The sequence below is a fragment of the Myotis yumanensis genome, unplaced genomic scaffold (genome assembly GCF_028538775.1).
Source record: "Myotis yumanensis isolate MYYU_CA2020_CCGP unplaced genomic scaffold, mMyoYum1.0.hap1 SCAF_12, whole genome shotgun sequence".
In the NCBI taxonomy this organism is placed as follows: Eukaryota; Metazoa; Chordata; class Mammalia; order Chiroptera; family Vespertilionidae; genus Myotis; species Myotis yumanensis.
The window spans coordinates 29216186-29243220 of NW_027223763.1; the positions used below are offsets into that span (position 1 = coordinate 29216186).

The 27035-nt window shown below is 47.2% G+C and overlaps 2 protein-coding genes across 2 annotated transcripts; both read left to right on the forward strand.

Moving 5' to 3' along the window:
• Positions 1-2520: 2520 nt before the first annotated feature.
• FANCG (FA complementation group G) lies at positions 2521-8829 on the forward strand. The gene is made up of 15 exons (XM_070430121.1): positions 2521-2591; positions 2667-2778; positions 2984-3074; positions 3522-3653; positions 3893-4095; positions 4778-4913; positions 5302-5432; positions 5529-5675; positions 5808-5959; positions 6607-6673; positions 6920-7209; positions 7363-7409; positions 7606-7761; positions 8186-8309; positions 8466-8829. Exons 2-15 carry the CDS (start codon positions 2683-2685, stop codon positions 8569-8571), a joined length of 1878 nt encoding a protein of 625 aa, XP_070286222.1. The 5' UTR covers positions 2521-2591; positions 2667-2682; the 3' UTR covers positions 8572-8829.
• Positions 8830-10058: 1229 nt separating this feature from the next.
• On the forward strand, positions 10059-26242 carry VCP (valosin containing protein). The gene is made up of 17 exons (XM_070431289.1): positions 10059-10337; positions 14678-14789; positions 14974-15146; positions 16210-16352; positions 16866-16996; positions 17510-17641; positions 19228-19330; positions 19934-20067; positions 20147-20282; positions 20868-20980; positions 21386-21550; positions 21645-21767; positions 22028-22240; positions 22432-22740; positions 23014-23169; positions 25249-25403; positions 25568-26242. The coding sequence occupies exons 1-17, from the start codon at positions 10321-10323 to the stop codon at positions 25671-25673; spliced, it is 2421 nt and encodes an 806-aa protein (XP_070287390.1). The 5' UTR covers positions 10059-10320; the 3' UTR covers positions 25674-26242.
• The last annotated feature ends 793 nt before the right edge of the window (positions 26243-27035 follow it).

The following is a 27035-nucleotide window of genomic DNA, read 5'->3' on the forward strand; positions in this document are numbered from 1 at the left end:
TAAAAAATCAATAAAATATATTAAAAAAAAAAAAAAAAGCATTGTGAATATGTTTTTAAAAACTGCTATGAGTGCCCTGGCCGCGGACTGAAAGGTCGGGTTGCAGCATGTACCCTGCTTGCAGGTTCCATCCTGTGCGGGAGGCAACAATAGATGTGCCTCTCTCACATCGATGTTTCTCTCTGTGTCTCTTCCTCCCTTCCACTCTCTAAAAATCAATGGGAAAAAAATATATATCTTCAGTGAGGATTAACAACAACAACAAACTAAACTGCTATGAGCATTTGCATACAAGTCTGTTTTCATTTCTCTTGGGAGGATTTTGTTAATATAAAAACATTCAAACCTATAAGGAATTTTTAAAAAAATATATTTTATTGATTTTAGAGAGGAAGGGAGAGGGAGAGAGAGATAGAAACATCAATGATGAGAGAGAATCATTGATTGGCTGCTTCCTGCATGCCCCCTACTGGGGATTGAGCCCGAAACCCAGGCATGTGCCCTTAGCCAGAATTGAACCTGGGACCCTTCAGTCCACAGGCCGACGCTCTATCCATGAGTCAAACCAGCTAGGGCCCTATAAGGAATTTTTGTGTTTATTTGAGCCAAACTATCCACAGTTGCTAGGAAGCAGAATCTCAATGGATTGGGATAATGCTCTGGAGAATGGTATTTTTTCACCTTGTTTTATATATTACATCAAAGGAGGAGGCGTAAGTGGGTTACATGAAATCCATTGGTGATAAATTAGGGAGGCAGGAGAAAGCAAAAGCGGGGGGGGGGGGGGGGTGACCTCTGGGATTGGATAAAAAGTAAAATGATAGACACATTACTTAGGTGGGATAGTTAGCAGTCAACAACATGATAACAATAACAATGAAGGAATTTGTGGTATCTGCCCTGGAGCCCAGCATATTTGGTTGTGCCCTGAGGGGTCCAAAAAAGTTACAAGTTACCCTGACATTTCAATAATATGTTATCATAGATGCAAAAAGACAATAAGCTCAGTTAAGGTAAAGGTTGACTCATCAGGGAAGATACAGGCCTAGGAGGTGACTACCCACCATAACTGCTTTTAGTTAAAGTTTAATTTCAAACCATCCTTTGTGGTTACTTTAGGTGTTTGAGTTTGCAAGACTCCCATGCAGACCTCTGAGTTTGTCAGGTTAGCATGTGGCCCCTTTCGTCCACATTTTCTTGGAGTGGAATTGCTAGGTCATATAAGTTTATGATTAACTTTTAAAGAAACTGACAACCTTTTCCAAAGTAACTGTACTATTTTAAATTCCCATCTTTAATGTATGAGGATTCCAGTTTCTCCACATCTTCGCCAACATTTGGTATTATCTGTATTTTTTATTATGACTATTCTTTGTGTGTAGGTGCATAATGGTATCTCATGGTTTTAATTTGTATTTCCCTAATGGTTAATGATGTTGAGCACCTTTTTGTGTGCTTCTTAGCTATTCATGTATCTTTTCTGGTAAGATATTCAGTTCTTGTTTGTTTTTTTTCTGCCTGCTTTAAAATGCTTCAAGTAAGTCTTTTTATTATTGAGCTTTGAGAGTTACATGTTGTGGATACATGTCCATTATGAAATATATGGTTTGCAAACTATTTTTTACCACTTTGTGGTTGTATTTTCCTTCTTTTTTAAAATGTATTTTGATTGATTTCTGAGAGGGAGAGGGAAAGAGAGAGAAACATCAATGATGTGAGAGAATCATTGATCAGCTGCCTCCTGCACACCCACACTGGAGATGGAGCCCACAATCCAGGCATGTGTCCTTGACCAGAATCGGACCATGACCTTCTGGTTTATAGATAGAAGCTCAACCACTGAGCCACGTGGGCCGGGCTGTGGTTGAATTTTCTTGATGGTGTCTTTGTAGCATAAGCGTTTTTCATTTTAATGAAGTCCAACCTACCCATTTTGAGTTGATTTTATGTGAGGTAATGGTCGCAGTTGTTTTTTTTTGTTTGTTGCACCCGGATATCCAAGTCTCCTGGCTCCATTTGCTGAAAGGATTGGGCAGGTACTATACCGGTGAGCAGCAGTGCAGGCTGCACAAACAGGGCCAGGGCGCGCTGCCAGCAGGCAGACTGCAGGCGGTCGAGCCGACTGTGGTGAGAGTGTTGATGCTCCGTGGTGAACAGAAAAAGGATGGCCCGATTACCCAGGGCCTTGGTCTCCTGTCGGTTCCTTTTGGACACACTTGCTTCCGAGCCAAACTTTTCTAGCTTCTCTCGGCGGTACTACAATTCCCAGAATGCATCGCACGGCCTGCCCTCCGCGGAGGGCGGGGAAACCATAGACCTGGAAGTGTGGCTGAGAGGGAGGCGCTGAGCCCGCGGGCTCTGTTTTCAATATCGATTTCTTAAAGCCTGGGCACGAGAGTCCAGCTGGTGGAACGGCGAGCGGTAGAACTCCGCTCTGAGACACGCCTCCGGCTCCCGGCCCGCCTCTGCCTTCCTCACTGGCGTGTCCGGATCGTTTCTTTTTCGAGTTTCCCGCGGGGAGTGTGCCTCGGAGACAACCAACAGCAGCTCAGAGTCTTGCCGGCCGGGCCAACTGGAGGCGAGACCGCGAGGCGAGTGCACGGCCCCGCCCCCCTAGGGTGGGGGCTTCGGTGGGGACAGGCTTACCCTTTCGCAGCCCTCTCCAGGTCTCCGAGCTCAGCCATGTCCCATCAGAACCCTCTGGGCTCCTCAGTGCCACAAGCCAGCTGCCTGGACCTGTGGAGGGAAAAGAATGACCAGCTAGTTCGACAGGCCAAGGTAACGTGGTTGCTTGGATCTCGCTTTGCAGCCCCAAAATACCAGAAAGAGGGTTTGCTGTGGACTTACCCCAGCCAATGGGGAGGGGGTGAGCTTGACTTCCTCCTAAAGCCAGAAATGACTGGAGAATGACCCCCCCTTGCCACTGCTGCCGGGGTAGAGGAAATGGCTTATTCTCCGTGACGCTACACCCCATGTTTGGCAGGTGGCTCAGGACTTGGGTCTGTCTCCGAGGCGACAGCAGTTGGCTCAAGATGCGCTGGAAGGGCTCAGAGGACTCCTCCAGAGTCTGCAGGGTAAGCAGGGTCCTCTCCAGGATGGTCAGTTCAAAACCTGCCCCCCCACTCCCCCACTCCCGTCCCCGCAACACACACACTCCTGCCCCTCCACAGCCAGAGACCTCTTCACCATTTCTGGGATTGAGGCGATTATTCAGGATGGCGGGGGGGGGGGGGGGGGGGGGGGGGCGCGGGGAGGGCTGTTTAAGGCACACACAGGGAGTGGATGTCTTTGTACAAGTGAATCTCCTGGCCACACACACACACATACAGCAGCAGCAGCATTTGAAGACATGGTTCCAAGAATGGTCTAATCGGGAGAACTTTTTGCCCTTTCCAAACTCTGTCCAAGGAGTCTTTTTTTTTAAAGGGTGCATTCTTCATTGAGGCCATTTGGTTGAGGTGGGGTGTTTAGGGACTCTTTTATGGGGGAGCAGCCTGTGAGACCAGCATTTGTTGCTCTAGGACTCCCTGCAGCTGTTCTTGTTCTCCCTTTGGAATTGACTGTCATCTGCAACTTCATTACCCTGAGGGCAAGCCTGGCCCAGGGTTTCACTGAGGACCAGGCACAGGATATCCAAAGGGGCCTAGAGAGAGGTGAGGGCCAGAGAATGTCTCCCATGCCCCTGCCAGCCTCAGTCTGGGTTTAAGTCCTTGCAAGGGGGATGGGAGGAGCAACATAATCTGCCACCTCCATGAAGAGAGATGCCCTTCTCTGATCTTCCATGTGCTCCTCAGACCAGGAACACCTTTGCGGTCTTTGGACTCCTGTCAAAAAGAAAAGCCAGAGATGAGGTCCTATCTCAGCTGTGTGTGTGTGTGTATGTACTCTATAGTGCTGGAGACCCAGAAACAGGTGGGGCCCAGGCTGGAATGTGGGCTCAGGGGCCTGTGGAACTCCGTCCTCCATGCTTCCTCCCTTCTGCCGGAGCTGCTCCCTGCCCTTCACCACCTGGCTGGCCTGCAGGCTGCCCTTTGGCTGAGCACTGACCATCTTGGGGACCTGACCTTGCTGCTGCAGACCCTGAATGGCAGCCAGGTAATTTGGGAAGTGACCTGGATCTAAGGGATTTTTCCCTACAGGCCCCTGCTGTAGTAGGATCATTTTGTGCTGGAAAGGCTGCTAGGTTCTCTCAAGGAATCTTAGGTGACCTTCCTCTGGTTGGTCGCTCATTGGAGGGATTCTCTTGGGAGCATTTTAAAAGTAGTTTATGTCCTGCAAGGTAGCTCAGTTGGTTGGAGCGGCATCCTGATGCACTAAGGTTGCGGGTTTATTCCCTGGTCAGGGCACATGCAAGAGTCAGCCAATACATGCATAAATGGGCGGGAAAACAAATCGATGTTCCTCTCTCTCTCTCTCTCTCTCTCTCTCTCTCTTCCTCTCTTTCTAAAAAATCAATAAAAAAATACACTTAATAATCTTGGGTGGTGGTAGGGCTCTCATGTCCTTGCAGAAGTCACTTCCCAGTCTGTCTTTTCATCAGTAATTCAAACATGGTCCTTGCCCTGTGTCCTCACGGGCTTATCCTGAGTGAGGAGGTACTCTAGAATAGATGATCATTGGTTTTTCTTCCTTCCTTTATCCTTTCCCCACAGCTATCTCTTAGAATTGGGGGAACAGGAATCAGAAGGACCCTTGAATTCAAGGTCCAGCCAGGGTAGACTGAAACAGAAAAAGAAATAGTTACAGACTTGGATCCTCTTTGGTTCTTCTCTCCCAGAATGGGTCCTCTGAGGATCTGCTGCTCCATCTAAAAACTTGGAGCCCCCCAGCTAAGGAATCAGATGATCCATTGACCCTGCAGGATGCCCAAGGCTTGAGGGATGTCCTTCTGACAGCATTTGCCTATCGCCAAGGTCAGCAGTCTCATTCCTTCCTCCCCATTCCCCATCTTTTTTTTTTTTTTTTTTTTAAATATATTTTATTGATTTTTTACAGAGAGGAAGGGAGAGAGATAGAGAGAGTTAGAAACATCGATGAGAGAGAAACATCGATCAGCCGTCTCCTGTACATCTCCTACTGGGGATGTGCCCGCAACCCAGGTACATGCCCTTGACCGGAATCGAACCTGGGACCTTTCAGTCCGCAGGCCGACGCTCTATCCACTGAGCCAGACCGGTTTCGGCCCCATTCCCCATCTTAAGGGGTCTCTAGCCTCATGACTTTCCTGTCATGTTCTATATATAAGTCTATTTAATTCGTGTCTTATGGGCCTCTCTAAGCTCACACCCTGATTGCTCTCAGGCCTCCAGGAGCTGATCGTAGGAAACCTGCCCAGGGCACTGAGCAGCCTGCATGAAGCAGCCTCAGGTCTATGCCCACGGCCTGTGTTGGTCCAGGTGTACACAATGTTGGGGACCTGTCTCCGAAAGATGGTAAAGAAAGTGCTAGGGTGGGTTGGGGAAACCATGGGTGTTATGGACAGCTTTTTTCTTTGTGAGGGTGGCTGAGGCTTGCGTCTTCTCCTCTAGGGCAATCCACAGAGAGCTCTGCTCTACTTGATTGCAGCCCTGAAGGGGGGATTAATCTGTGGTCCCCCGCTTCTGGAGGCCTCTAGGCTGTATCAGCAACTGGGGAACACAGCAGCAGAGCTGGAGAGTCTGGAGCTTCTGGTTGAGGTAAGGAACTATTCCAGTTGAAGATATGGGGCTTGCTGGGGTGCTTGTGTGAGGCAATTAATCAAGGTATAAGTGGAAGGAAGCATGGCTTCGAAAGATTATAGATATACTTTCTTATTTTGTCTCTTTCAGGCCTTGAGTGTCACTCCTAGCTCTGAAGTCCCCCATTTTCTTATTGAGGTAGAGCTGCTACTCCCACAACCTGACCCAGCCTCACCCCTTCACTGTGGCACACTGGGCCAGGTCAAACACCTGCTAGCAAGCCGATGTCTACAGACGGGAAGGTGAGGTCCTGCCTTGCTCACACGAGCTCCTCTTCCCACTGTTAAAGCATCCTTTAGTTCGACAGGCCAAGGTAACGTGGTTGCTTGGATCTCGCTTTGCAGCCCCAAAATACAAACAGGGCTAGGGCGCGCTGCCAGCAGGGATGGGGAGTGGGTGGTCTTGTGGCTCCAACCTTGACTCAGTTTCTCTTCTTGTGAGTCAGAGGGATGAATGAATCAGTGGCAGGACCTAGGTCCCCACTCCTCAACATCCTGCCTTGCCACTGGACCTGAACTCTTCTCCCAGACACTAACCTGTATATTATTATTTTTTAAATTTTTTGTACAGGTTTATCTTTTTTTTTATTCTTTATTGTTGAAAGTTTTACATATGTCTCCTTCCCCCCCCCATTGACCTCTCTCTGCCCACTCCCGTCCCCCAGCATATGCCCCCACCCCTCTATTGTCTGTGTACTAACCTGTATTTTTAAAACTCTGAAGTGTCCTCCCAAATCCATTCTGTAAGTAGGGTATATCCATACTGAGTCAAGGTTGGAGCCACAAGACCACCCACTCCCCAGGACCCTTGAGCATCCCTCCCTTAGCTAGGAGTCTTTGGAGGTCCCTGCAAGGATCTAATGTAAGGCTCATGGGTTATGACTCCTCAGGACAGAGGATGCAGTAGAGCATTATTTGGACCTACTGGCCCTATTGTTGGATGGCTGGGAGCCAAAGGTGAGTATATCTTCAAGGTTCTCTACAGTTGGGGTGGGGAAAGAGTTGGAGTCTCCTTTGGAATAGAGTAGGATTTCTGTTTTGTGTTTTTTCCTCTACTGTTCTGTCTGTCCAGTCTAGGGGGTAGAGGGGGCAGACCAGGAAGGCTTTCCAGAACAGGGGATCCAGGGCAGCAAGCAATGGGTGGTTTCCATGTGGTACCAGAGGTTGGGGGTGGTGGCTCACTGCATCTTTCTCCCACCTCAGTTTTCTCCACCTCCCTGCCCCCGAGGGCCGTGTATGCCTGAGATATTCTTGGAGGCAGCAGCAGCACTGATCCAGGCAGGCCAAGCTCAGGATGCTTTAACCATATGTGAGGAGCTGCTGAGCCGTACATCATCTCTGCTTCCAAAAACGCCCTGGCTGTGGAAAGATGCCAGAAAAGGAACCAAGGAGTCACCACACTGCCCACCCTGGGTCTCTGCCACCTACCTGCTTCAGGGACAAGCCTGGGTGCAACTAGGGGACCCAAAACAAGCAATTAGTGAATTTAGCCGGTGAGCCTAGGAAGCCAACCAGGGGGCCCTAGGGGAAGTGTGGAGGGATAATTTTCTAATTGGGACTTGAACTGGTGAGCTCCATTCTTACCTCTTCACCCCAGAGTTTCTGAGCTTGACTCCTCTTTACCCCTGTTCTATGTCCCACTTCAGGTGCCTTGAGCTGCTCTTCCGGTACATACCTAAGGATAAAGAACAAGGTGATTTAGACTCAGTTTTCCTCTTCCCTCCTGGAAGTGGTGGTAGTGGATATCAGTTCCCTTTACACGTGACCCAGCCCAACAGGAGATTTAAGAGAAAGAGACTCCAGACACAAGAAGAGATAGAGGGGGACTTGGGGTTTTAGTTAGTAACTTTGTGGCTGGTAACACACTTCTTGACTTTGGGGATCCCCAGGGCCTGCTTCCAACTGTGAACAGGGGTGTCTGTCAGATGTGGCACTACAACAGCTTCAGGCAGCTGCCCTGATTAGTCGTGGACTAGAATGGGTGGCCAGTGGCCAGGATACCAAAGCACTACAGGACTTCCTCCTCAGTGTGCAGGTGTGCCCAGGTATGTATATTTGCATGACATCAGCTATGCATAGATGCACAAGGATGTAAAGGCTCATGAGGGAGGTAGTGAGTGATGTTCCTAGATAGGAGGGGTGAATGGGATTGTGCTGTATATAACTAGGGATATACACAGACGTACACAAGACATATACAAGTGTGTATGAAGGCCTCTAAGAGTTCCCAGTCTTCCTAATGTCCTCAGACACAAAGACAATGATGGTGTTGGGCAGGAGCAGAATTAGTTGAGCCCTTTATCCTGGGCGGGCAGTGCTTAGGGGTAGGAATGATTGGGAATAATCTGGTTTAGTATGTGACTGTAGGCAAGACAGTTCCCTGCTTTATGCCTCAGTTTCCCCTTTCATAAAATGATGCCTAAGACTGGGTCAAGTTCTAAGATTCTGTATTCTGGGGTGGGACTACAGGTAATGGAGACGCTTCATTTCACCTGCTTCAGACTCTAAGGAGGCTGGATCGGAGGGATGAGGCCACTGCTCTTTGGCGGAGGCTGGAGGCCCAAACTAAGTTGCCACAGGAGAATGCTACATGGTGAGGTTGAGGCCTGCTGGCTTGGGTCCAGGAGCAGTTGGTGTCCTGGAATCCTTGGGCCTATTGGAGTGGGTGGTGGTGAATGAAAGGGAGGGAGGGGCTGCCCAACCTTCTGCCTATCCTTTACTCTTAGGCCTCACCCTTCTTGCTCTCCAGGTCTCTCCCCCTGTACCTTGAAACCTGTTTGAGCTGGATTCGTCCTCCTGACCATGAAACCCTTCTTGAAGATTTTCGGACATCTCTGCTGGAGCCTTGTGACTAGTAGCTGCCAAGATGAAAAGAATCTTAGCTGGGGCCCCAGTGGGCCATCTTTCTGTGGGGAGGGCTTTCTGCTTTACCATCCTTGGGGAATGTGTTTGGAGATGACCATTCCTATATAAGTCCAGCTTTTGAAAGGTTGGTGATATGCCTGAAAAAAATTTTTGGCCTAGTTATTGCCATCTGGTTCCAGAGAAACCTCTCCCCCCAACAAGGCATTGACTTTGCTCATAGCACCTTTCCCCCTGTTTCCCCTTTTCTTGTGTTGAGTAAAATCTCATATCTATCTCTTGTCTGCCTACTACATATACTACATACACAGCTGTCTGGTTCATTTGAGTGCTGGTTGTCTAAGGTGCCATCTCCCAACATCATCTACCTTATGACTTGAGGACTGGGGTAGAAGAAAGGGCTAGAGGAATGCTTACTTAGAAAGCAGACTTTAGCCCTTTCTATTGCCTAAAAGCAAAGCCCCAAGCCACAACATCCTGTGTGAGCTGACAGAATGAGTGGAGGTGGGTCTGGAAGGTGGTCTAGGCAGGCCTTCCATGGCAAGGGCAGGTATTTGATTCTTAGAGGGGAGAGACAAGCAAACCTGAGTCTCTCAGAGTGACTTCCCACCCCTTCCTTAATCCCAAATTCTAGGAATTTGAGAGTAGACTGCTTCAGTCAAATGTGTCTGAAGGATGAATCAAGTTAACAAGCTACCAAAACTGCCTGTTGAATATAGTCAGGGCTAGCTGGTGTTTTGGGCCCAAAGACTTCAACTCAACATGCAACTTTCTTGTTGCTTCAGGCTCTCTTGAATCTGCTGTGTTCTTTGGTAACCTTTTGACCTCTCTCTGGACTGGGTGCCCTCCATCCTCAAATCATTAATATTAATACCCAGTGGTAAGAGGAAGGGTACCTCCAAGCCCCAAAGAACTGTAACGCCTCGGGACTAGCGTTAACCAGAGGGTGCAATGACTAAAATAGAGTGGTTTGAGAGCTGCAGTGCTAGTTAAAAAGGGTCCAGAGTAGGGGTGGCCTGAGTTAGCATTTTGAAGGAGCAAGGAGAAGGGTTAGGGTGAATCCTCATTTTGGAAGAAGACAGATGTGTAGGTTAATACTATAATAATACCAGACTAATACAAGGGTTCAATCCATTGTGCCAGGTTTTTCCAGCAGGATAAAGTCAGGAGCCAATGAGCTGGAGCCAAGTGGGAGAGTCCGCCTCTAAGAGATTGAACACTCCTTCCGCCAGTCGAGCAGATCCCATTCCTTTTGTTGATTGGTTGAGAATACCAATCCGTCGAGGAAGCGTAGCGTTGCAGCCAATTGACGTGGCGATGCATACTTGAGGCGGGAGCCAGGCCAAAGCGAATTTTCTGATTGGCTCTGGTTCGTGGGTTGCTGGGGAGAGGCGCCGAGAGGCGGGCGGGAGTCCCTAGGGCAGGCGCTGATTGGCTGAGGTGAGCGTACCTCTTCTTCCGATGATTCGGCTCTTCTCGGCTCAGTCTCAGTGAAGCGTCTGTAGCCGTCGTTCCAGTCGTCGCTGCCGCTGCCTCCTCGCGGATCAGGAGCCAACGTCTCCTGCCCGCCCACCGCACGGGTGTCGCCGGGAGGAAGCGACAGGGAGGCTGCCTGCGGGTTTGTCGCCGCTGCTCGCCACCCCGCCCGGGAGAGCCGAGCCCGGGTCCAGACGGTCTCCCGCCACCCCTCGTAGCCGTTACCCTTGGGCTGCCACAGCCGCCGGCCGGGAGAGGCACGCGCCATGGCCTCCGGAGCTGAGTGAGTGTGTGTGCGCGTGCCCGCCCGCTCGCCGCGGGGGCGCGCACCGGGGGGCCCTTCAGCGCTGGGTAGGCCCGGCTGGGCCTGGCAGTGGGCGCGTCTAAGAGGTGGAGACCGGGAAAGAGGGAGACATGGAAGGAAGGAGACGAGGGGACGGGAGCGAAGGAGGGGCCGGCTGGGCCACGCTACGCACCCGTGCGCCCCCTAGGCGGGGTTTGCGTTGGGCCCGGGTCGGGGCCTGGGCCAGATCGTGCTGTGTCATGCAGGCCCGGCCGACCTGATTGTCTCCCTTGGAACGGCCATGCGGGCCCAGTGAGGTCTGCTGGCCCACGCTGCCGGCGCGGAGCCCTGGGGCCTTGAGCGCCCCCGACCCCCCTGCGACTCGGCCTACCACCCGCGGAAGGCCTATGGTGCCGGGAGAGAGCAGGCCCCAACGCCCTCACTGGGCCCGGTGGGCGTGGACTTTGGGCCCCGGGAAGGCCTTCGGAGCCGGAGCCGGAGGCGGAGGCCGGAGCGGGGGAGGCCCGGCGAGCTCAGGGCAGCTCTCGGCACTTGGGAGCCGAGTCCGCCCGGGCCGCGGTTAGCATCCTGCGCCCCCGGAGTAGCGAGGGGGAGAGTGGGCCCTGCGTTTCGCTTCTGGCCTTGCTCACCGGAGAAAGCTTGAGTCAGTTTCCCTTAATGGCATGAAATAGGCGCGGGGAGAAAGGCACTTTTTTCTTTCTTTACTATATATTGCAAAACGTTCGAATATGAGTTCGTCTTTTCTAGGCCTTCCTAGATTTCAGCCTTCGAGGTGTGTGTGTGTAGGTTAGAGTTGCTCTAACTCTCCCCAAACACACGGTTTCCGCACCCCCAAATCTGCTGTGTTGAGAAATCCTAGGCCCTGCACCTGGAGGAAAGCAGCAGATAAAACCTGGCCCCTCTGTCCACTGAATTTAGAATCAAGAGCTTTACTTACTGGGGGGAAGGCAGGAGACACCGCCGTCCTATGGAAACTCCTCTATGCAAAAATCACCTTCCTGATTCAAAAAGACTTTTTTTTTGTTTTTGGTGTGTTCCTTTATTTTGGAGTTTCTGAATCTAGATGAAGTATTACTCAGTCATCTATTTAAAAGGTCCACTTAGTAATACTTAAAATTTACGTTATCCAGTCGTTTGTTTTCAAAACTAAAAATCCAAAATTATTGGAACCTGGCAGCAGAGATGGTTTCTAATCCCTAGGTCATCTTCTTGATGACTCGAACCTGAACTCCCTCCAAGTCTGTGGTCCTTTGGGATTCTGGAAAGGGCCTGACTCATGCAGAAGACAATAGGTGGTGTCTCCAAAGAGCCTCCAGGACTGCTGTTGGGTGATGTTCAGGCTGAATTCTCTCCTTTAGACCTTCCTTCCTTTTATCTCAGTAGATAGATGTGGGATTAAAGATCTTTATCTTAAGATGGGTGGGGAACCATTTTTCTGTCAACAGCTATTTGGATGTTTATAATATCATTTCTGGGCCATACAAAATTACCACCTGAAAGATTAGCCTGCTATATTTGGTCAAACATTTAATTAACTCACCCCTAATGCCTTGGCCGTGCCAGACCAAATGATTTCTTGGGCCTTATGGCCCTCAGGCCGGATGTTCCCCATCCCTGTTAAGGGAAGAGTATACCACTCATCTCCAATGCCAGGGTCCGGAATGGTAGGCAGATTGGAGGTATTTTTAGAATGTAGCCTTGGGTTAAAACACAAATCGATGATTAGAGGCAACAGTATTTTTTTTTTTTTTTTCAGTACCAGTTCTATAGGTTAAGCAGGAAGATGGGCAGCCCTTGGAGGGTATTTTGAAGTGTGAGGGAGAATTGATGGGTCTAAATTGCCCTCAGATGTCACACTGACCATGGTTGCCCTCCAGGGTGTTGATAAGGATTGGGAAAATTTGTCTACTCTGCAGCTTATGCCCAAAGTGCCACACTTTCAGGTTTGGGGAGGCAAGTTTAAGCCTAGGAAACTCCACTCTTGGAAACTAGTTTAAAGGTGATGATTAAAGACGCAACCTGTGTAAGAGGATCAGCAGAAAATTTGCAGTTATATTAGAGAATGGGATTTGTATTTCTCTTGGGTATATCAGGACCAAAATATGTAAAAACCCCATAACTCCACAGCAGGTATTCTAGAGCATAGGGATCTCTTTCCTTGCAAGTTGTGAAGACATTTCTAATAGGAATATATTTTGTCTTGTTTTGTTGACTGATAAGTCCCTGGATCCCAGAACAGTGCCTGGCATATAATACATATACTCCTTAATTTGTTGAATGGAGAAATAATCCATGGAAGACATTCTTTTTTATGTATTTCTTCACTTCCTCCATTATCTGGTCTCCCTATTAGTAAGGCCCATGTTTTCTTGAGCCTTACTAAGAGGAGGTAGTTCTTCAAAGGGGGAGAGCCCACCAAATTGAGTTAGTGAAGGCTGGAGATAAGCTAGTTAAAAAATTGGTGTCCAGGAAATAATTGAAACTGGACAGTATTATTTTTTGTTTATCCTCATCCGAGGGTATTTTTCCATTGATTTTTTTTTTTTTTTTTTAGAGAGGGGGAAGTGGGGTTAGAGAGAGAAACAGAAACATTGATGTGAAAGTGAAAGAGACACATGGCTTGTTTGCCTCCTGCATGTGCCCAAACTGGGGCAGGGATTGAACCTGCAACCTAGGTACCTGCCCTTGACTGGGAATGGAACCTACCTTTTGGTGCACAGGTCAACAGCACTCTAATCACTGAGCATCATTGACCAGCACGAAACTGGACAGTTTAAAGTGGTTTAGACTCAAGCAACCTTGATTTAGGAGAAAGGGATTTGGATTTGCTCCATGTCTCAGCATTTCTTGGTTTTGACTTTATTATTATTTTTTTAATCTTCACCTGAGGACATGCTTAGTGAGAGGGAGGGAGAAACATCAGTGTGAGAGAAGCTTCGATCAGTTGCCTTCCGTAGGTGCCCCAACCAGGGATAGAACCAGCAACCCAGGTATGTGCCCTGTCTGGGAATCGGAACAGGCAATCTTTTGGTGCACAGGATGACATTCAACCAACTGAGCCACTCTAGCTGGGTGGTTTTGACTTTTGAACCAACTCCATGGAGTTGTGTGTCTACAGAGATTACCGTTTGAGCTTAGCCCTCTTTCTGAAGGTTCCAGATCTGTTCCTGTTTTTGTGTGTGTGTGTGTTTTTTAAAATATGGTATTTAAGTTTGACATTTCTGTGGTATATAGAAAGCTCTGGCACTCAGCAGATTTAGCCAGTAAAGGAGGGTAGTGCTAATTTTGCTTCATTGTCCCCAGCCTTGCTTGGTGGTACTTGGGGCCTCACTGAGTCCTAAAAGATGTTGTCTAGCTCACTTCATTCTTTGCCTTTCTCTTTCCCTTCTCCTCTCTCCCTTTTGCCCTCAGGAGCAATACCATTAGCTTCCTCACTCCCAAGCGTCCAAGGGCCCTTCCTTTACCTCTATAACTTATTTCCTAAACCCATTTCTTATAGAAATTACTTTTTCTACCTCTGTGATTTTATAAATAAATGTTCTTTTACAAAAAAAAGGGGGGTTAACAAAGAAAGGGATTGTGCTTTGTTTTGCAGTGCTAATTCATCGTAGTGACCATTAATATCATCTGCCAGGCATTGTGTTGAACATTTTGCATTCATCATCTTACTTAGGATAGTAATCCTGAGGTATATAGTACTATATCCCCATTTCACAGATTAGGAAATCAACTTCCAAAGAGGTTAAATAACTTGGCCAAGATCAAAGTTAAGTAATGGCAGGGTTGGAATTCAGACCCAGCAGGTCTGACTACAAGCCTCTCTTCTTAACCACTATTCTATCCTAGGACTGTTTTCATTTCTGTAATTGTACTTAATCTCCACTTGTATTTCATCTTTTTAGGTCATAGTTGTTGTTTTTTTTCTTTATTGTTTAAAGTGTTGCATATAGTATTACATATGTCTTCTTCTCCCCCCCACCCCCCATTGACCTCTCCCCGGCCACCCCTAACCCCCGGCACATGCCCTCATCGCCCTAGTGTCTGTCCATTCTTTATGCTTATATACATGCATACAAGTCTTTTGGTTGATCTCTTACCCCCCCCCCCCCCCCAATAGTTTTTTGAACCTTGGGCTTTATAGCTAGCATACTAGCATCCAAGAGCTACTAGAATGGGAATTGTAATATGTGCTAGGTATTACTCTTCATGACCTTGGCTGAATTTCCACTTCATCTACTATTTCTTTTCAAGTGTAAGTTTTAGAAATTGGTGGGTCCCCGAGGTTGGAGTATGGGACTGACTTCATTTTATCTTTGTAGTTCAAAAGGTGATGACTTATCAACAGCCATTCTTAAACAAAAGAATCGTCCCAATCGGTTAATTGTCGATGAAGCCATCAATGAGGACAACAGTGTGGTGTCCTTGTCCCAGGTAAGTTAGGTCCACAGTCCGGTCTTTCCTTATTTCACTTAACCTGAGGGCTTTTCCCAGGATTCTTTTCTCATTTTTCTTGCAGTGACCACAAATAGAGTGGGGTTACTGGGAATCCCAACCTCCAGGGCTGCTGCTTACCCCCTGGCCCAGTGACCCAAAGGCCTTAACCTTGTTTCCTCAGCCCAAGATGGATGAGCTGCAGTTGTTCCGAGGTGATACAGTCTTGCTGAAAGGAAAGAAGAGGCGGGAAGCTGTGTGCATTGTGCTTTCTGATGACACATGTTCTGATGAGAAGATTCGAATGAATAGAGTTGTTCGGAATAACCTTCGCGTACGCCTAGGGGATGTTATCAGGTGTGTGTGGGGTTCTTGGCCCCTCAGGGATGGGAGGCCAGAGATAGCCTGCCTTATAGGCAGGACCCCTATGAAGGCCTTGGCAGCTGCAGGTATCAGAAGCCTCCTAACCATGGAAAGACTTATGTAACAGAGTTGGTTTTAGGCTTTGGTTTTGCCTTCTTGGGACTTTAAACATTTCTATGACTTTCTTAATGCCTTTTTTTCTTTATTATTTTCTATAAGACATATAACTTATCACACCTTAGACCCTGGTTTATGATGCCATTTGAGGGTGTGTATCTGCCAAATAACCTCACTACTGTGTTAGATTAATGATTTGTGTTAGGGCTCAAATGAGGTGGGAGAGTGGGTGTGGAAGTTGAACTCCTAGCAGGTCTTTTTAAGGATCCAAATTAATCTAGGAGAGAAGCATAGTTTGAGCTAAACCCAGGATAGCTGCTGTCTGAGTGACTTTGGACTTAACTTTAGGCAAGAGGCTTTTCTCATCTTGGAGTCATCTTTAGCTACTGCTACCCAACCACCTGTTAACTGGCCATGAATATCAGACTTGTGATTCTTTTTTTATAGATTCTCGGTTTCGTGTAGCTTTCCTCCATAGAGGGGCTTAGTCACTTTTCTCAAGGTGCTCTGACCACCTGACTTAAGATTATTTTTTCATTTCTATTTCTCTGACCCTGGCGCTTAACAGGCTAAGACCTCCCTTTTCAATATCGGGTCACCAATATCCAGAATGGGTCATCCTTGGATCTCTCTCACTGAAGACTATCTCTCCTGTCTTCTTTGTAGGGGTTCTAGATGTGTGGGTCTTCCTTTTAGTTCACTGATTGGGAGCGGGCAGCCCTGCTAATGACTTCTACCCTTTCCTGAGTGTGACCTTTCTTAGTTCTGCTTGGCTGTTCCTTTGTCCTCATTCCCACTCTATCCTGCCTCTCTTCACCTAAAGCCATCCCTGCCTTTTCTCTTTCGCTCGCCATCAGCTCTCTGTGCCAGGCCCTATCGGACACCCAGTGATTGGGGCTGCCATGTGGTTGGTAATGTGGAGTCTGCTTGTCATCCTCAGCATCCAGCCATGCCCTGATGTGAAGTATGGCAAACGCATCCATGTGCTACCCATCGATGACACGGTGGAAGGTATCACTGGCAATCTCTTTGAGGTATACCTTAAGCCATACTTCCTGGAAGCTTATCGACCTATCCGGAAAGGTGAGAGACAATTTGAGAGACTGAGCTTAAGGATGGCTGTTTGTGGGAATACTCATCAACCTTAGAACATCTGTCTCAGTCTCATATGTGTGTATACATGTGTATTCTCTCCTTCCCCCTCCCCTCCTTCCCACTCTCCTGTTACCCCATTCCCACTCCCTGCTCCAGGAGAGTAAACTATCTTTTCTTAAATCTCTGGGCCATTTTGGCTGTGCTACAGTCCAGAGTATTTAATGTTTAGCACAGCTCTACCATTGATGGGTGTTGTAAAATCCCAGAAGTCAAAACCTTATGGGCTTCTGGCACATCAAATTATTCACTGTCCCTCTTGAGAGTCAGAAGGAAACTTCACAGGCTAGCTTTTCTCCTTTTGCCTGATGTTTAACAGAATCATGGGGGGTGGGGACAATATCTAGTGAATTTGGAATTCTAGACTCCAGGTTCTGATGAATAATTCTCCCTTAGTCTTATAGTTCACACCTCTAACTGCCCTCGTGCTGATTGTTGTCATAGGAGACATTTTCCTTGTCCGGGGTGGAATGCGTGCTGTGGAGTTCAAAGTAGTGGAGACAGATCCCAGCCCTTACTGCATTGTTGCTCCAGACACAGTGATCCACTGTGAAGGGGAGCCTATCAAACGAGAGGTGAGTCCTCTTTCTGGTCCCAATACTGGACTATATGATATTCAGTGGGACAGTCATGTGGTGGTTATCAAGACGGGGTGCTCTTTGGAACTAAGCTTCTTGCAGAGGTGGGAAACCTCCCAGTTTTTCATTTCTGGGCATAGGTGTTTCTTAGAAGTATCTGATACCAGTAATTTAAAAAATCTAGTTTGAACCAAAAGGATCTAAGTAGTTGGACTATATTTTGAAGAAGTGATGCTGATGATGGAGCTGGAATTTCCATTTGCCAGAAATTCTAGCTTCAGGTCTTAGGTGAGCCCTTCCCAGTATGACTGAGGACAGTGTGAGAGGGAAAAGCTGTGCTAGAAATCTTTGCCTTGGGATTTTGAGTTGTTCTTTGAGCCACAGTCCTCTTAGAGGAGAGTCTTCAATTACAACAGATTTTCCCACACCAGATTGTGGAAGGATTTGAAGAAACTGTGCTTTTGCTGATAATAATATCCCTGCCTTCTCCTTTGTCTCCTCCATATTCAGGATGAGGAAGAGTCCTTGAATGAAGTAGGCTATGATGACATTGGTGGCTGCAGGAAACAGCTAGCTCAGATAAAAGAGATGGTGGAGCTGCCTTTAAGACATCCTGCCCTATTTAAGGCAATTGGTGTGAAGGTGAGCATCTGGGGCTCTGAGGGATATAGTCTAGGGTGGTGATTAATATATATATTATATATATAAAATTACTTTATAGATGTAAAAGCTATTCTTATGAACCCTATAAAAACAAATCTCACCATAGTTTGCTCACCAGTCTAGAAGAGTGCTGCCCAGTAGAAGTAGAAGTTAAGGAAATTTGCAGTGTGTTAAGGGTCCTGAGTCTAAAACATTTGAGAACTGCTGGTCTAGAATGGAACTTCCCAACCATTTCCATGTCATGGGATATACTGAAGATGAAATTATTACCCCTTCCCCTAGTATGCACCATATAAATAACTCTATCTTCTGTGTGGGCACTTCCCATGTGTTGCCTGTGGATGAGGCCACAGAAAAGACAGCTTCAAAGAAGAAAACTTGGGATTGGTGGTAAGGAAAAGCATTCTAACAATAAATCCTGAAGGGTTGTGATTACTGAAGTGATTGAGTCTCTGGCAACACTTTTTCTTGAAAATGTATTTTTATTGATTTCAGAGAGGAAGGGAGAGAGAGATAGAAATATTAGTAATGAGAGAGAATCATTGATTGGCCACCCCGTGCACACCCCAGACTGGGGATTGAGCCATAACCTGGGCATATGCCTGACCAGGAATCGAACTGTGACCTCCTAGTTCATAGGTCCACACTCAACCACTGAGCCATGCTGGCCCGGCTCTGGCAACACTCTTTTGAGTAAGCTAGTCCTTAGTCCTTGTAAAGTCAAGCTCTTGGACTAATAGCCTTTTGCTTTTGTCTAATGCCAGGATCTTTAGACTCGATTGCAGTAGTTTCTTGGTTTTCTCTGCCCTTTATTTTCTATCTATACTAATAATCTATATTAATAGAAGGGTAATATGCTAATTAGACTGGATCGACTGGACATCTTCCGGATATCCGACTTCCTTCCGGACAAAGCCACGGTGGTGGGGGCTGAGCCAGAGGTGGTTAGGGGCGATTATGCTGGCAGGGGAGCAAGCAGTTAGGGGTGATTAAGCCAGCGGGGGAGCAAGCAGTTTGGGGTGAGATCAGGCTGGTGGGGGGCGGGGGGGGGGAGGCAAACAGTTAGGGGGCGATTAGGCCGGCAGGGGAGAGCAGTTAGGGAGCGATCAGGCTGGCAGGGGAGGGAGTTGGGGCCGATCTGGCCAGCAGGGGAGCGGTTAGGGGGCGATCAGGCAGGCAGGTGAGTGGTTAGGAGCCAGCAATCCCGGATTGTGAGAGGGATGTCCAACTGCCCCCAAGGAGTCCCAGTCTGGAGAGGGTGCAGGCCAGGCTGAGGGAAACATCCCCCACCCCTACCCCCCCGCACGAATTTTCTTGCACCGGGTCTCTAGTGCAAGTTATAGTCAGCCTTCTATCAGTATTTTCCCTGCTGATAAGGCGAGTGAGTGTGGCCTAAAGTAAGCTGTCTTCCCAGCAGCTATGGCTAAGGACTCAATTTTACTGGTATCATGGTTGAGCTGTGATCGTCACCCTCAGTAAAACCCTATTTAAGCCATGTTAGGCTGGATGGGGTTGGGAGAAAATGGGAGTCAGAACCTAATTATATTCTCTGTACTGGTCCTCAGCCTCCTCGGGGAATCCTGCTCTATGGACCTCCTGGGACCGGGAAGACTCTGATTGCTCGAGCTGTGGCAAATGAGACGGGGGCCTTCTTCTTTTTGATCAATGGTAGGAAACTTGGTTCACCTTGAGTTTGGCTGGACGTAATTCTGAGCTTAGCATGACCCAGTCTCCTGAGCTGGATAAATCATGGACACATTCATTTGCACACATGTTCTTGTGTGTACTTTAGCATGTTTTTTTCTGCTGGGATGCATTATAGACAAATAAGCAACAAGGGAAAGATATTTTCCTCTTGTGCCCCCAATATATCCCTCTTTGAGAAGGAGTATAGACAGGCCGAAAACATTTATTTATTATAGAGGGTTTGGGGGAAGGTCAACTAGATCTTTAAGAATGCTATTTAGCTGTTAGAGGTCCAACTGTTGTGCTGCTTCTGCTCTGGCCAGAGGTCCTAGAGCATCTTCTATCATCTTCACACTTTCAGCTCAACTGTGAGACAAGTGTACTAGGTCCCTTGGTTTCTCTCCAGTCTGGCCTCTTGGTTATCCTGGGATAGAGGCTGATAGAGTCTGTGAAAAAGTAGGCAGAGGTTATTTACCATCTTCTCATCCAGGACCTGTCTCTGGTCTTAGTAAACAAAATATCTGCTTTCATTTGGGAATAACGAAGGATATAGTTTGTCATTGACTCTATTCTGAATCCTTTCAGGTCCTGAGATCATGAGCAAGTTGGCTGGCGAGTCTGAGAGCAACCTTCGTAAAGCCTTTGAGGAGGCTGAGAAGAATGCTCCTGCTATTATCTTCATTGATGAGCTGGATGCCATTGCTCCCAAAAGAGAAAAAGTAGGGCTTTAACCCAGGGGATTAATGGGGGGTTGAAAGGTCTTGACTTCACTTCTGACCAGATATCCTGTCCTGACAGACCCATGGGGAGGTGGAACGGCGCATTGTATCACAGTTGTTGACCCTTATGGATGGCCTTAAGCAGAGAGCACATGTGATCGTCATGGCAGCAACTAACAGACCTAACAGCATTGACCCAGCCCTACGGCGATTTGGTAAGGACCCCAAATTTCTTTAAACTCTGTCCTTGCTCATAGGGAGGTCATAACTCTACTTGGCTAATTTTTTTTTCCTTTAAAAAAATTTTTTTTTATTGATATCAGAGAGGAAGGGAGAGAGAAAGAAACATCAATGATGAGAGAGAATCATTGATCAACTGCCTTCTGCAGGCCACCTACTGTGAATCAAGCTCAAAACTCAGGCATGTGCCCTGACTAAGAGTCGAACTTATGACCTCCTGGTTCATATAGGTCAGTGCTCAACCACTGAGCCGGGCTTTGTTTATAATCTTTTTAATCCCACATCTGTCATTTATCTAAATCATCTAATCCTGCTCATTTCTTGAAGCTTTTTGTAGTGAAAGGGCCCAGCTGTCCTTTCCCTTACTTCATGCCCTGTCTGAGCCATCCTGATATGCCTGAAACTGAAGGGTTTTTCAGGACGTTGGATACATGGGAGTTTGAGTGCTAACATCAGAACAGTCCTGGGTGTAAACTAGGATGGTTGGTCACGTTAGGCCTATCCCTTCTTTCCTTTGGACCAGAAATAAGCCCTGTGTAAATTCACGCGTTGTCCCACAGGTCGCTTTGACAGGGAGGTAGATATTGGAATCCCTGATGCTACAGGACGCTTGGAAATTCTTCAGATCCATACCAAGAACATGAAGCTGGCAGATGATGTGGACCTGGAACAGGTGGAGTAGTGATGAGAGCTGATCGGGAGTTTTAGGATATCTATTTCCAAGCAGTTGAAGGGAACTGTCTAGGAATATAAACTTAAGATGTGAGGAGACTGATTTTGATTTTGGGGCAGAGAAAAGGAAGTGATTTGAGATTGAATCCAGGAAACTGGAGTTGGCATGTTCTTGGTTGACATTGTATTAGAGCAAACCAGAATTTTGAGGGCAGCTTTATTTCCAGGCCCCAAGTCCAGGTTTGAATACTTAAATGTAGCCTCTGAAAGGACTGCTAGTATGCCTTCTAGTAATTGGGAGGACCCAGAAATAGGAATCGGGAAGGGACTAGGATTCTGTTGTCTTTTACCCCTTAAAGCAGCCAGGTCTTAGAGACAGTATAGTAAGTAGAGTTTCTCTCTGCAGGTAGCCAATGAGACTCATGGGCATGTGGGTGCTGACCTAGCAGCCTTGTGCTCGGAGGCCGCTCTGCAAGCCATCCGCAAGAAGATGGACCTTATTGACCTAGAGGATGAAACCATTGATGCTGAGGTCATGAACTCCCTGGCAGTAACTATGGATGACTTCCGGGTAAGGACTGCACTGCCCTCTTGGGTTCACACATGTGCACTTTCATGCCTTCCCTTGCAAATTTCATTTCCAATTTTACTTCTTTTTTTTTTAGTGGGCCCTGAGCCAGAGCAACCCATCAGCATTGCGGGAAACTGTGGTGGAGGTGCCACAGGTAACCTGGGAGGACATCGGGGGCCTGGAGGATGTGAAACGTGAGCTTCAGGAACTGGTCCAGGTAGGGTATCTTGGTTCAGGATGAGTCATTGCTTCAATACTTTGTAACTGAACTAGCTAGTCTTGGGATGTTGGCACATTCATTGCAGGAATTTTAAGAAAATAATTCAGGAATCTGCTATTCTCAGGTCTGAGGCACTAAAGGAACCTGCTAGGGAAACTGGTTCTTAAACCAGGGGATGGTAGGGGTAGGCTTCTGTTTGGTTAGGTTTCTTTCAAAATGTAGAGGTATCCCTGAACCCTCTTTCTTTTTCCTTCTAGTATCCTGTGGAGCACCCAGACAAATTCCTCAAGTTTGGCATGACACCCTCCAAGGGAGTACTGTTCTATGGGCCTCCTGGCTGTGGGAAAACCTTACTGGCCAAAGCCATTGCTAATGAATGCCAGGCTAACTTCATCTCCATCAAGGGTCCTGAGCTGCTCACCATGTGGTTTGGAGAGTCTGAGGCCAATGTCAGAGAAATATTTGACAAGGTGAGCTACAAGCAGTTGGGCTATCTATTCACTTGCTTGAAGGCAATATAGAAATGGAGGCTGTTTCTTTGGGAGAGTTAAAAACATCTCATTCTGGCAGCTCAGCTGGAACAGTGAAGGTCTCTTTATTTTCCTTCTCAGGTCTGAGAGACCAGTGTACTAATGCTTGAGTCCATCTGTCCCTCCCATAGGCCCGCCAAGCTGCCCCCTGTGTACTGTTCTTTGATGAGCTGGATTCAATTGCCAAGGCCCGTGGTGGTAACATTGGAGATGGTGGTGGAGCTGCTGATCGAGTTATTAACCAGATTCTGACAGAAATGGATGGCATGTCCACAAAAAAGAACGTTTTTATCATTGGTGCAACCAACCGGCCTGACATCATTGATCCTGCCATCCTGCGACCTGGCCGCCTTGATCAGCTCATCTATATCCCGCTACCTGATGAGAAGTCCCGTGTTGCCATCCTGAAGGCCAACCTGCGCAAGTCTCCAGTTGCCAAGGCAGGTGCAAGATCATGGGCCATGGGGATGTCTATGAGTCCTCAGGCTAGTGTGGGGTGTTGTTTGGTTTCCAGACAAGATTTCATTGGGATTTCTGGGATTGGGGTTGTAAAGGGAAGATGGAAGATTTGAGGGTGTTAGGAGAATCTAGAATTGGGAATAAACAGTGGTGAAAGATGGGACAGATTGGAAGTGGGAACGCTGTGGTGGCTCAGAGATTGTGTTTGTGTATCATGGGAGGAGAGACTAAATGCTAAGATACTCTACTTTTAGGATGTGGATTTGGAGTTCCTGGCTAAGATGACTAATGGCTTCTCTGGAGCTGACCTGACAGAGATTTGTCAGCGTGCCTGTAAGCTGGCCATTCGTGAATCCATTGAGAGTGAGATTAGGCGAGACCGTGAGAGGCAGACCAACCCATCAGCCATGGTGAGTTTGCATCCTTTCCCCAGATGTGCCAGTCATGGGGTGCTGGGGGATAATGCCTACCATGCCCTAGAACAGCAGTTTGCCAGCCTTTCGGACCTCACGGACCACAAGTGGTCCACGGGCCACCAGTTGGCGAACGCTGCTCCAAAGGTTTCCTTAAACCAGCGGTCGCCAACCTTTCGTACCTTACAGACCACCAGTGGACCTCGGACCTCGGACCACTGGTTGGCGACCACTGCCCTAGAAGCTTGTAAGGTTTTGAAAAGGTCATCCGATTTAGGTATTTAGCAAGGCATCAAAGAGAAAGTAGCTGAGGGTTAACTTCAATCTGGAATTATAAGTGGATGGATAGATGGATGCTTTCTCTACCTTTTGGAGGGGGTCTTTGACATCCCTCTCGTCTCCCATAAAAGCTTAAAACTACTGATAAACTAATCCCAGGGAGCAGTCTTTTTTTTTTTTTGTAAATATATTTTTATTGATTTCAGAGGAAGGGAGAGGGAGAAATAGAAACATCAATGATGAAAGAGAATTATTGATTGGCTGCCTCCTGCACGCCCTGTACTGGGGATCGAGCCTGCAGCCTGAGCATATGCCCTTGACCAGAATCAAACCCGGGACCTTTCAGTCCGCAGGCCAATGCTCTTATTCACTGAGCCAAACCAGCTAGGGCAGGGAGCAGTCTTATAACTCACAGAAATTAGAGTGGCTTCTCAGTGGAAAAGATAGGATTTGAGCTGGGTTATTGAAGGGAGAGTACAATTTGAATAAAAATAAGCCCATGTAATCTGCTGCTAAGTAGGATTACAAAAATTGGGAAAACCTGGGTAAATTTAAGAGGGCATATGTTATTGAAAGTGAGGCCACTAGGTAAGGTGTAATTCAGATGTGGTAAACACAGAGGTGTTGATATTTTTCTTATTTATATTTTGTTAATCCTCACCCAAGAATATTTTTTCCATTGATTTTTAGAGAGTGAGTGGAAAGGAGGGGGAGAGACAGAGAAAGAGAAACATCGATGTGAGAGAGACACATCGATTGGTTGCCTCCCGCACCCACCCTGACTGGGGCATGAGCCCTTGACTGGAATCGAACATGTGACCCTTCATTCTGCTGGCCGACACTTTAACCACTGACCCAAACTAGCTGTATTTTCTTTCTAAAACTTGGATATACTGAGGCATAATCCACATATAGTAAAAATGCACTATTTACATATTTCTTTGACAAATGTGTATAAGTTCTGTAACTACTACTACAGTAGAGATAGAAATTTCTGTCATCCCAAAAAGTTCCCTTGGGCCACTTGGGCCACTTTAGTCAGTTTCTCTTTTTTATTTTTATTTTTTATTTTTTAAAAATATATTTTACTGATTTTTTACAGAGAGGAAGGGAGAGAGATAGAGTGTTAGAAACATTGATGAGAGAGAAGCATCGATCAGCTGCCTCCTGCACACCCCCTACTGGGGATGTGCCTGCAACCAAGGTACATGCTCTTGACTGGAATCGACCCTGGGACTCTTCAGTCCCCAGGCTGACGCTCTATCCACTGAGCCAAACCGGTTAGGGCGGTTTCTCTTTTTTAAAATTATTTATTTTGGGGGGGGGTGTAGTTAATCCTCAGTCGAGGATATTTTTTTCATTCATTTTTAGGGAGGGAGGAAGAGGGAAGAGAGACACAGAGAGGCACAGACATATATTGGGATTAAGCCTGCAAACCAGTTACCTATCTTTTACTGGTTAGCAAGCCTGTGACCCTTTGGTCTGCGGGCCAACGCTCACCACTGACCCACACCAGCCAGGGCAACCAGTTTCTTTTTTTTTTTACTACCCTAAGTCCCTGGCAGCCACTGATGTGATTTCTGTCCCTACAGTTTTGCCTTTTTCAGAATGTACTGACAGGTTTTTAAGCAGGGCAGTGATTCCATTTTATTAAGATTGCCTGGTGACTTGCTTAGGTTGTATTGGAGAGGCAGGAAGACCAACAGGTTACTGTAGTAATGAGGGGCAAGAAGGCCAGGGAAGGGATCCAGGCTGAGCCTTAACTACCCTTGTGGTCTGTGTTTACCAACCCTACAGGAGGTAGAAGAAGATGATCCAGTGCCTGAGATCCGCCGAGATCACTTTGAGGAGGCCATGCGCTTTGCCCGCCGTTCTGTCAGTGACAATGATATTCGAAAATACGAGATGTTTGCTCAGACCCTTCAGCAGAGTCGGGGCTTTGGCAGTTTCAGGTAATTAGGCGACAGTGGGCAATGCCTTGGGGAATTACACAACCAAGTTAGTGGGTGTCCTAAGGAGGCTAGAGGGGTAGTTGTGAAAGTCCTATACAGGTCCTGTCCTAACCCCTATCTTTAAAATTTTTGTTTGTTTGTTTTGCTTCTGCTTTTGTGCACAGATTCCCTTCAGGAAACCAGGGTGGAGCTGGCCCCAGCCAGGGCAGTGGAGGCGGCACAGGAGGCAGTGTATACACGGAAGACAACGATGATGACCTCTATGGCTAAGTGACGATGGCCAGTGTGCTTCGAGCTGGCCTGGCTGGACCTTGTTCCCTGAGGGTGGGGGCGCTTGCCCAGGAGGGACCAGGGGTGCGCCTGCGGCCTGTTCCATTCCTCAGTCTGAACAGTTTAGCTACAGTCAGACTCTGGACAGGGGTTTCTGTTGAAAAAAAAAACAAACACAAAACAAAAGCGATAAAATAAAAGCGATTTTCATTTGGGAGGCAGAGAGTGAATTACCCACAGAGAGTTGGGCCTTGGGCCTACATCATTTCTCTTGTAGTTGGGGGCAGTGCAGGGATCCTGTGTGGGTGTGGAACCAAGGCACTACCACCACTCCCCACAGTAAAGCAACTGCACTTCACTCAGTGCTTCTTGAGCCCTCCCTTCTTCCCCCTACCCAACCTGGGCAGGAGGATGAAGGGCCACAGTTGCTGGGTGTTTATATAGAGAGTAGGTTGATTTTATTTTACATGCTTTTGAGTTAATGTTGGAAAACTAATCACAAGCAGTTTCTAAACCAAAAATGACATGTTGTAAAAGGATAATAAACGTTGGATCAAAATGGAGCCTGAGTCCTGGCCCCTGTGCCTGTTTCTTTTTCTGGGAAGGGCCTTGGGCTACCCCTCACTGCCAAGGCATTCTTCCAATGTAAAATCCTATAAAATTCTGCTCTCTTCCCCTCCTGATTAACATTGGTATGATACTGCTGCCTAGCCCCAATGTCTTCAGTATCACTGGATAGGACCATGGTAGATGGAGGATAGTCTGATGGAGTTCCAGGTATGGACAAGGTGGCATCCTTTGCCTACATTTGAGGTAGATGGTAAGGCTAGGTCTGCAGAGAGTCCCCTTTCCTGACCAAAGACTGAATTGGGGTTCCCTCCAAAAACCTTAGGGTTGCAAAAAGATAGAATCTCTGTCTCAAAGTGGGTGTTCTTTGGTACATCAAAAAATCCCAAACATTCATGCTCTGGTTGAGGATCACTGACAATTGTGTCCACCTTTATTTTATGTAACTTGTATGATAAAAAAATAGTGTTTTCTAAGACAAAATTCTAGTATTGGATGTGTTTTTTCCTAAATTAAACATCCTCCCCTGCTCTGTTTTTTCAGATGATTGCTTGAATAGTTTTATCCAGGTATAGAGTGTACTCTTCTTCAGCAGCCACCATCATAAATCATTTAGTGCTTCTGGGGTCAGTACCATGATGCCTTACCCAAAAAAGATTATGGTGCAGAGAAAATTATTCACAGTCAAATTTGTATTGCTTGTCTTAGTACTTACACCAGGCTCTCATCTGGTCTAAACAGATAGAAAATCTTCACCAACATAAGAACATTCTGTCTTATCCCTAGGTTGACAGT